The sequence below is a fragment of the Podarcis erhardii genome (assembly GCF_964252035.2).
Source record: "Podarcis erhardii genome assembly, chromosome: 2".
Taxonomy (NCBI): domain Eukaryota; kingdom Metazoa; phylum Chordata; class Lepidosauria; order Squamata; family Lacertidae; genus Podarcis; species Podarcis erhardii.
This window is the reverse complement of record NC_138498.1, coordinates 55,740,240-55,750,681: the sequence shown is the minus strand read 5'-3', so window position 1 is coordinate 55,750,681 and position 10,442 is coordinate 55,740,240. Positions and strand designations below refer to the sequence as shown.

General features: G+C 41.6%; 1 protein-coding gene across 2 annotated transcripts in view; it reads left to right on the top strand.

The window, feature by feature from the left end:
* The first annotated feature begins 4,425 nt into the window (after nt 1-4,425).
* Nucleotides 4,426-10,442, top strand: part of KCTD16 (potassium channel tetramerization domain containing 16) — a 148,302-nt gene continuing 142,285 nt past the window's right edge. The window contains exons 1-2 of one of the 2 annotated variants that reach the window (XM_081852133.1): nt 4,426-4,485; nt 7,404-8,583. In XM_081852133.1, coding sequence (XP_081708259.1) covers nt 7,752-8,583 — 832 coding nt within the window. In that variant the 5' untranslated portion in view covers nt 4,426-4,485; nt 7,404-7,751. Of the gene's footprint in view, nt 4,486-6,380; nt 7,147-7,403; nt 8,584-10,442 lie in introns of those variants that run through there. The other variant, XM_081852132.1, reaches the window with a different exon arrangement.

The window sequence follows — 10,442 nt, the reverse complement described above, 5'->3', positions numbered from 1 at the left end:
CTTCTTTTGCCAACAAAAGATTCATCCTTCCGAAACCAGCGTATCATCTTGACATACAATACAGGCCATGTCTTCCCTTTTCGGAGAGTGTGGATCCTAAGAATGGCAGTTGATGTGAAAGAAATGAAATGTGCAATTTTCTGTGCAAAAACCACGTATACACATTTTCATTTACATTGTGGCTGAGCACAAACTATCCATTTAAAACACCTCCCCCCTCAAAGAATTATGGGTGCTGTAGTTTGTTAGCTGTTGCCGGCAATTGTAACTCTGTGTAGGGTAAACTCCAGAGCCCAGAATTCTTGGATGGAAATGATATGCTTCAGATGTGCTTCAAAGGTATGTGAAGAAGCTTTATCTTCTTTCTTTTCCCTGTGTTGTAATTGCTTGCGTGCTCTTGCTCTCTTGCTCTCCCCCCCCCCACTGAACAGCTGGGGAAGACATTATTTTCTTTGGCATCTGGGGCAAAGTTGTATAATATCACACTATAAATTGCTGGAATGTATTATATTTTATGGCACTCAAGCTTCTTACATTGATGACTGCCAGGTTTGGGATAAAGCCTACCATTAAGTGGTGAAAGGTTTTTATTAGGATTTCAGCTGCATTTAAGTAGACATTTACCACTTGTAAGTCTTACCACTATGTCAATAGATAACCTCTTATTGCAGTGGATAATTTACACTTCATTTTGTCACACTCCCTTAGCAGTTTGTCAGATCTTGGGAACATATAGCATTAAAGGCAGTGGGATGCGGGGGGGGGGGAGCACCCTGTACTATGAAGCAACTTGCATCTTATGGCCTAGTTCAAATATGTTGAATAACCATGGATTTCTGATATGTGAATGAGCAGCAGTGACTCTGTGAAATCAGAAACTTTTGCTTCCAGGTTTTTAACAAACCACAGTTCCCTGTGATGTCTAAACTTGGAGTACTGTGGTTTGCTTAAACTCTAATTAGTGAGAACAAACCAGGATCAAATTGGGTTATTAGCTTTAGATTGTTCAATTAGAACTACAACAAGCCACAATTCCTTGAGTTTGGACATCACAGGAAATTGTGATTTCTTAAACAAAGATACTTCCTGTCTGCACTTCTGGCATGTAAAAGAGGAGGAAAGGAAAGGAAGCATGCACAAACCCAATACTTGTTGTAGCAGGAAACCATGGTTTCCACCATTTTATATCTGAATCAGGCCTATATGTGCCATGGTAGCATAACACATTTAGAGCAGATGCCTGGCTAGATTTTCAAGAGTTTCCTGGTGAACATCCTTAATTGAAATTTGACTTATTCAGTTTTTACTTGGATAGCAATGTGGATGTAAAATGGGCACTAATCAACTGTGCTAAAATCAAAGTGATGCACTCACCCCCCTGATTGAAAGTATTACTTGTAGACTCTATCGATTAAATTCCATGATTTGTTTACTCAGTGGTTTCCTAGATTTCATGTTCAAACAGAAATGACTAGAGTATGCTTTCCTGCTGTGAAAGCTAACCTCTTCAGTGAGACAAACCTGTCTTGGGCAAGGCTCTGCTGTTGCTTCAGCACCAGTCAGCCTTAGACTGAGCTGCAAGCTCTACCTTCATGGAAAGATGCTTCTTCAGCTAAAAGGGCCTAGCAGTCTTTTACTCCACTGGGGCAGCAGGGAGATTCTGGTTTCCCTACGCTTTCTACAATGGGGTTCTCTGATTCAGAGAACAGCAATGCAGCATCCTTGGGCTGGAGGGGCCAATGGCACCAGGGAAGTGTTTTTGGGGCTGGAGCTGCCCCCTCTAACTCCTAGTACTCGTCCTCATCCCCTGAAGAAGGGGCTGGTCCCAAACCTCAGGGTCATGATGCATGTTCTGAGAATGTTTCCCCAGAGTAATTTTATTGTTTCTTTGTTTCTTTGCCTTACTTGCAATTAATTATTCTCAGAAGTAAGCTCGGGTTTTGTTTTAAAATGATTTTATTGAACTTTATGAAATATGACATCCAATAATAAGTTACACTATATATATAAAAAATATTATTTGACAAATTGCATCAATATTAGTTGAGCTAAAAAGAACAAATCCAGTCTGCCAATTTATAATATTAACCGGGGGTGGGGGGACAGAAAGGAGGGAGAAACAAAAGGGAGACTGAAAAGGGGTAGAGACCCACTCCGCACTACATTTAAATGGGCCTTGAACTAGTTTTCTCTGTGGCATTTGGAGATAAGCTATGGCCTGTAGAAATGGTATCAACTAGAGTAAGTTTGGGTTGTGCTGGCTTTTAATATTTTGGGAAGGAAATCAATGTTTTAAATGTTCAAAGCATTTAATCGGCACCCTAAGCCAGTGTTGGCCAAATTTGGGTCTTCAGCTGTTTTGGGACTACAATTCCCATCATCCCTGACCAGTGGTCCTGTTAGGGATGATGGGAGTTGTAGTCCAAAAACAGCTGGAGACCTAAGTTTGGCCCTCACTGCCTTAAGCAGTGGAGAACACCGTCTTGTGGTCCCACAAATGAGACAAGCCCACCTGGCATTGGGCCTTCTCAACGGTGGCACCTCAGCTCCAGAACTCTCTTCCCCTGAGATACGAATGACACCATCCTTCATCTTCGGGCGCCAGTTAAAAAAATTCCATTCCCTTAGACTTTTTGTGGGGAACAGATATAAGTTGTAGATTGGCTTCTGCTATTGTTTTATTGGTTTGAACTTAATTGTTTACCCTTTAAATTGTTTTTAGTTTGTTGTTATTCTTAATGGACATTATTCCTCTCTTGTAACCGCTGGGATTAAGAAATGATGATGGGCTAGATAGAAAAGCCTGTCTGTTTATCTAACGTGTTTTCTTCGTTATGGGTTATATTAATGATATGCAACAGAGGAATCCAACATTAATCCAATCTGATTTTCACCATCCCCTCCTTGTGCTGCTGTTGCTCCAAGTGGGCCAGATATTAGTTGGTAAAATGGCATGACACAGGGAAGGATTAACCCCCTCTGACTCAGTGCCACAGGTCACACCGCAATCTCCTTCCATCCTAGCAGCTTCTTTAGTCTTTTAAAAAGCCTGTTGAAGTTAATAAGGAACGCACCCCTGCTTCCTCCCCCTAAAAATACAATGCTATACTACTTGTGATGTTTCATTTAAATTTAATAAAGGGGCTAGCCTCTGTAAACTGCAAGCACAACTCTGCATAAATAATTTCAAGTAATCATGCCTTTGCATAAATTATGTTTCAGTCTTATGAACACACACCACATTCAAATGTCTACCGCTGATAATTACGTAGCCAAACTATGCAAAAAAGCTGAGCCATTCTTATGCATGCAAACACCATGCATATAAACTCTCTAGCCACTTTTTGCGGGGAGGACACTGTTGTTCTGCGTCACTTACTGGACAATTTAAAAGACTAGAAAAGGTAAAGGTAAAGGACCCCTGACACACATGTTTACTACATCTTTTGATGCAGTAAATATGCAGAAATTCAGTTAATTCATTTTAAAATCATGACTCGGGTCCAATGAACTGGGACCAGAAGGTGAAAATGTATATGGCTAGTGCCTGCACAAGGGCCAATGAAAGTCTTGCAGCACAGCGTTGAAGCGTATTAGGGGTTGTGCAACAGTATAAGAAACATGGTGAAAAAGGGAGATACAGGCTGTGGCACATGAATTCTACTGGGCCAGAAAAAGTTTCTGAGAATATGCTTGTGGAAAGTTGTGTGTAAGACCTCACGAAAATGAAATGCCTTGGGCCTGTTCTGTTGGAACACCCTCCCATCAGATGTCAGTGTTGAACAATTAAGGCAGCCCTGCTCCGAGAAGCTTTTAATGTTTGATGTTTTGTACCTTTATATTTTGTTGGAAGCCAGCCACAGTGGCTGAGCAGATGGGTGGAGTATAATAAAATTATTATTATTACTACTACTACTGCTACTACTATTAGTACTATAACTACTACTTTTTTTTAAATAAGACCCTGTATGTAAGTGGCCTCCCTAACCCTTTCCACTGGCTCATATAAGACCAGCACAAACAGTTGGGCCTGGTGAGCACTCAGTGCTCCCAACCCCTATAGTTATAATCCGTGGGTTGCCATCTGATTTTATTCTGCTGCAAATTTGATTTTAAGCTGTATTTTAATCAATTGTTTGATTTATGTTTTTAATGTATCCTATACTTTGATGTTAGCTGCCCTGATCCTGGCTGGGGAGGGTGGGGTATAAATAAAATTATTATTATTATTATTATTATTATTATTATTATTATTACTACTACTACTACTAGTATTATTATTATTAGACTTGGGGTCATTTTTTCTCACACAGCACTCTTACTTTAGATCAGAATCAGCCCTTCCACAAGCTAAAGAGGCTTTCTGACAGCAGAAGCACAGCTCTGGATACAAGCCAAAGTGTAATGACTTATGAACTGGGATGGATTTAACCTGGAGTTTCTAGGGAATCAGATTTAGGTCAAAGTGAAGCAAGCTCAGTCATGGTAAGCTTTCTCAATCTATGTTGCTGATATTTTCTTTTTCACAGGACTGTTATCTGTGGCTCGTGCTCTCTTTTTTTTGGCTTGAGCCCAACACATCCTAGATGACCACAGAAGACAGCGGTTGCTTCTAGACTGCTGCTATTTTTTGGTGGGATTGAATCACAGACCAGCAAATTTAGGTTACATATTAGAAGGTATGTTCTTAAAAAGTCTGCCATCATCTCATTTGGCCATGAGGTGGTGCTGTAAACATGCAAAATAAAACCAGCAGAAGGTTTTATTTTATTTTGCTGGAGCGAAATTATTACAGAGGCAACAGCAGATAAATATGTTATGGCCAAAGCAAGACTGAAGTTAAATGCAACTAAAGGTTTGTGTGTGTGTGTACGTGCACATGTGTGTTGAATTTCCAGAATTTGCTGATCACTCTTAGCCATATGGTTATCAGTTTTGCTAGGACAGAGATCTATGTTTTTGAAGTCCCTGGTCAAGATTATAAAGATTTGAAATCTCAGCCCTATAAACCAGGCTGAAGCACCCAACTATATTGTAGCAGAACACCCAGTGAATGCTACCTGGTTGGCACTGATCCATCACAGGGCCTTTTGGGTGGTGCTTTCCTGTTTCTGGAATAACTTCCCTAGGAAGGTGTGTCTGTCTTGCTCATTATGAGCTTCAGGGAGAACTTAAAAACATTCCTGTTTACCTGAGTGTTTGATAGGTGAAAGAAACTGCTCCTGACAGCCTTGAAACTATTATCCGTGAGAGCATGTGACTTTTGTACATGTTTTTAGTTGTGTTAAATGTTTTTAGATGTTTGAAATTGTTTTAACATGTTTTAAATGTGTCTCATCTTAATTATAAATGCATTGTTTTACCACTTTGGTGTTGTTTACCACCCTGGTTCCCTTTCGGCAAAAAGGTGGGATAGAAAATTAATGAATTATCGTCACCATAAAGTTTGTTGCTGTGTTTTCTGGAGCCCATACAAACACTTTGAGCCAGTGTGTGATTTGAGTGATTCCCCCCCTCCCTTTTACAACAAATGTTTAGCTAACACATGTCAAATACACACAGTGTAATAAAGTTTTTGGAAGCTGCTTATAGACCTTGTTCAGAAAATGCCAAAGCCTTTAAGCAAATTACCTGGCAGCTTAATCCAATCCTTGTAACATCATCAGCAGTAACAGAATTAGCAACGACTTCATCCTTGAAAAGTGCAGAATATAAAATCTTGAGTATCTGTGTTGAATTGCTGGATTCTCTGCACTTAAGTGGGTGCAGGCGCTACTGCTTTTAAAAGCACATTTTAGGACCCTACAGACTTCACAATGAAACTTGGTTACGGTGCTTTATCATTTGACTCTTTCCCTAACTTTTCGAGACCATTATTACTACTGCACGATGCCTTTTTCTGTTTGCTTTCCATTCCACCCCCTGATTTTTGGTTGCTCTGCTTGACAGATCCTGATGAGTTAATTTGTTGTAGAACGGGCGACATTTCCCTGTGTATGTGTGTGGGGAAATCAAAGCTTTGATTTGCATATTTGTGTCATTTAATTTGTACTGTGTGTCTTCGAGGGAGCAGAATCAAACCATAAGGTTTCATTTTGCATCGCACCACAAAGCAACACAAGTTTATCAAGGCAGAAAAATGTGCAACAGGAACGTGTGTGTGTGTGTGTGTGAGAGAGAGAGAGAGAGAGCTGCGTTTAGAACAAGAGAGAACTTAAATACTCTCAAATACAGAGCTCTGCAAGGGACAAAATGTGGAACTGGTCCTTTTCACCCAGTGGCTGAAGCAGCATAAGCTTTCCTGGAGCTTCTCTGCTGGTTCAGGGGAGCTGCTTGTGGCAGCGTCACGTTGTGCTTCTCCTCCTGCAACTCGTTAAAAAATGAAGAAGAGGGGAAACGAACTAGCGCGCGAGTCCCACCCCCTCCAGGTTGCTCGGCTTTCTCAAAGCCATATTCCTTTAAGATGATGTAATAGTCATTTCCCTGGATGGTTTCTTCCCTGCACTGCTGAAACAGCATCCGAACTGCACTGGGAACTGTGGAACCACCCAGCCCAGCAACCAGAGGCAGCAGCCTGGGTAGTGAAAGCAGAGAGCAAGCAGCTTCCCTGGGCATCCTTTTCCTCTCACCCACCCCCGCTCCACTCCACTTCAAACTGCTGCAGGCTTGTGCTCTCTCAATCTGGCTGGGAACATGGGAGGATCTCTGCCCTTCCTGATGGAGAGGGTACCACTGTGGGATGCCACTGAAACTGCCTTTCACTGCTCTTCACATTATCTGGGCTTTCTGCAAGTCATCTGAAGCAAGGTCCTCCTCCTGAAATTCTCTCCTGTCCTAAAGAGTCCTGACCTGGGATTTATGCTGCTTTTGCCTCTCTCTCTTTCTCTCTCTTGATCTCAGCTATTGTTGCACAGCTTCGTTTCTCTCCGATGCCCAGCCTGGTTAACTTTCCTGTGCAAGGGTTTTAACAGTTAAGTTCTGCCTGGATATTGCCAACTGAGCTGCTCTCTTCCCCGCAAACCCCAGTCCCTTTCCTGCTTTTGGATTTGCTTCTATACCAGATTCAACCCTGAGTGCTGATTTTCTTTGGGGTTGCTTAGGAAATGTCGCTTCCCTTCGCAGGAACTGTGCATTTGTGTAACCAAGGTAAGGCTCAATGCTTCTATCCCCTCATTTGCATAATCTAAATGAGATGCTTGTGCAAACCTGGAATGTGTTTTTTAAACCTCCTTCAACCTTTCTTTAAACTAAACAAAAATGATAGAGCAAGGTAAATATTCCCTTAAATAGGTTGTATGCTGAGCGTTCAAAACTCAACTGCTTTTTACCCTTTTAAAATAGTGTGGGTCCCCCCCCCCATGCATAGAGGAATAATTCTTTCTCATTTTCTTTTTATTCAACAGGCTTGTGAATGATAAGGAAACGTGGCTTGATCCTACTGTTTGGAGCTTTGATGGAAGATCTGGTTATGTGATTGTCTTGTGTGAAGGGAGCCCTCTTCAATTCTCATATTTCTTTGTTTTTGTAAGGTTCAAGTCACCTTGTCAGTTTTTGTGATCACCCATTTCTGGACAATTGGGAAATAAATCCTGTAACCTCATTTCTGTTTCCTGTTCCCCACCCACCCATCCATCCCAGTCTCCTTAAATGCTAGGAGACCCCTGGGGGAGTGGGTACAAGGAGCCTTCTTGAAACCTTGGATGTGAGTGCGAGTTCCCCCACAGCTTGTGGTTGGCTTGTTTAACAATATCATGGCCTTGAGTGGAAACTGCAGGACTTACCTCCCTCCCAGAGAGCAAGCAACAGCTGCACAATCCTACCCAGAGGTGATAGAGCTGAATGTGGGCGGCCAGGTTTATTTCACTCGCCTCTCAACTTTAACAGGCATTCCCCACACCCTGCTTTGGAAAATGTTCACCTCCAAGAGAGAGTCGGCCAACGATCTTGCAAAAGATTCCAAGGGAAGGATATTCATCGACAGAGATGGCTTCCTGTTCCGCTACATTTTGGACTATCTCAGGGACAAGCAAGTGGTCCTGCCTGACCATTTTCCAGAAAGAGGGAGGCTCAAAAGGGAAGCCGAGTACTTTCAGCTGCCAGACTTGGTCAAAATTCTGAGTCCAGATGAGATCAAGCAGAGTCCCGACGATTATTGCCATAGTGATTACGAGGAGGTTTCCCAAAGCAGTGACACGAGAATATGTGCCCCGTCATCACTTATGCCCTCGGATCGAAAGTGGGGCTTCATAACTATTGGCTACCGGGGGTCGTGCACCATGGGTCGGGAGACCCAAGCAGATGCCAAGTTCAGGAGGGTCCCGCGGATTTTGGTTTGCGGCAGGATTGCTCTAGTCAAAGAAGTTTTTGGAGAAAGTTTGAATGAGAGCAGGGACCCAGACCGGGCTCCCGACAGATACACCTCCAGGTTCTACCTGAAGTTCAGGCACCTGGAAAGGGCTTTTGATATGTTGTCAGAATGTGGATTCCACATGGTGGTCTGCAATTCTTCAGTCACGGCTTCTTTTGTCAATCAATACACTGATGACAAAGTTTGGTCCAGCTACACGGAATACGTCTTTTATCGTAAGTACATCTGCTGTGGCGACTGTTTGGGTTTGATGCATGCTGGGAGTCTGTTTCCTTTGGTAGCTGGGTTGTTATCCTGACTTGATCAAGCCTCTGTGTCCTTTCTGCTAACTGAAATTTCATTCTGAATCGGGATGCAAAGGGGGTATTTAGTGCAAGTCTTTTGAGCATACACTGGTGGTGAATTCAGTGGTATGGTCTTGGCTAGGGGGCAGCACAGACTGCTGGAATTTCCTCCCTTCTCTGCTCCTATGACAGACATTCACACACGCACACAAACATGGAGAGATGCATCTATCCCGCCATAGTTAACCAGCAGTTTAAGTATCTTGTGTGCATTTTGAGTGCTCATTCAAAACAGGCGAAAAGGCGCTGCTGATTTAGTGATAGAAACTGTACAATGGTAATAGGTGTTTGGTAATAATCACACACTGCCAGCCAAGCCATCTAGGAATAAAGCTGATATGCTTATATGCAGAGAAGGAAAAGTGAAATCTACTCATCCTAGCTCTTTTTCAGCAGGGGTCTTTTTCATAGACAAGGTCTATATATTGAAATAGACAGTGGATGCCTAAGAATGAGTATACTGCATCTTGCTATGGTAACTGATTTAACTGGATAATTTTACTGTGCTGTCTGGAATCTCATCAGAGGATTGGATTCAGATCTGAAGCTTTGGCATTGTATAGGGAACACTTTTGTCTGGTCACACCAGGGTAGTTTTGCTTCCGTAAATTATTATATAAAAGGCCTTGTCTGATCTTCAATGTGTGTGGCTGCAGTATTTTATTGTGATTTTACTTGGTTCATTATCACAACCAGGTTTTTCCTGTCCCCTTCAAACGTGTTTTGTGAAGACAAATGTGAAGTAGAGTTGTCTTATCCAACTGACTTGCTGCACTTTGCATAACTAGCTAGGGAAGACGATTATGAGGGTTGATGTTGAAAAGTAGTGCAGAAAATTGAGTGAAGGCTTAGTAATAGATGCAAATACTCAAATTTAAGGCATTATGTGAGCATCCAGTCTGAGATGCAAAAGTTGGGAGCCTGTATCTTGTGTTTATGATATAAATGAAATTGTTAATACGCCCAGGTATTAATTAATTTCAAAACAATTCTTCCTAAGATAAAACACTGACTTATTGAAAATAATAATGGGAGATATAAGGAATTGGTATGATTGTTATTATCGATTGTTATTATTATTTGGCAAAATAACGATCCAGAAAGTTGCTGGAGTTCTTAGTTGCTTCTTTGTCCAAAGTTTAGGATTGAAGTTAGAGTCTGATTAAAATTACATCAGAGATTACTAGTATTTCATAGTTGATGTAATTCACACTCAGTGCATTAGTTCCTAACTTTTCTTTTGGCCTGTATGTTTGTTGTCATGAAGAAATAACTTTTTGAAAGCAGACACAAGTTGAAAGAGGAAACTATTAAGGCTCGACCTTAAATCCCTACTCTTTTTTTTTAACTTTTGTTAATTCCCCCACCCCCACCCAGCACACTCCCAAGTTACAATCAATGGTCATATGATAGATATAAAAGAAAAGAGAAACAGAAAGAAAATAAAATACAGCAAAGAAGGTTCCTCCTGAAGATTTATGAGGAAATGACATGTAAAACTGCTCTTGAGACTATGTAATTTAATTATTTAATGCATTTTATACTGCTTATCAGGCAGTGCTCACAAAGAAATTTCCCTCTACTCTCTCTTGGGAAATGCAGCACCTTTCCAATTATCATGATCCACTGATGAGTTTTTCTACCTTCCCTTCTCACTTGCCCAGTGCAAGCAGCTGAGAAAACCTCTGGCACAGCCATCCTTGGATCTGAGAGCTGGCCCAACCACTGAA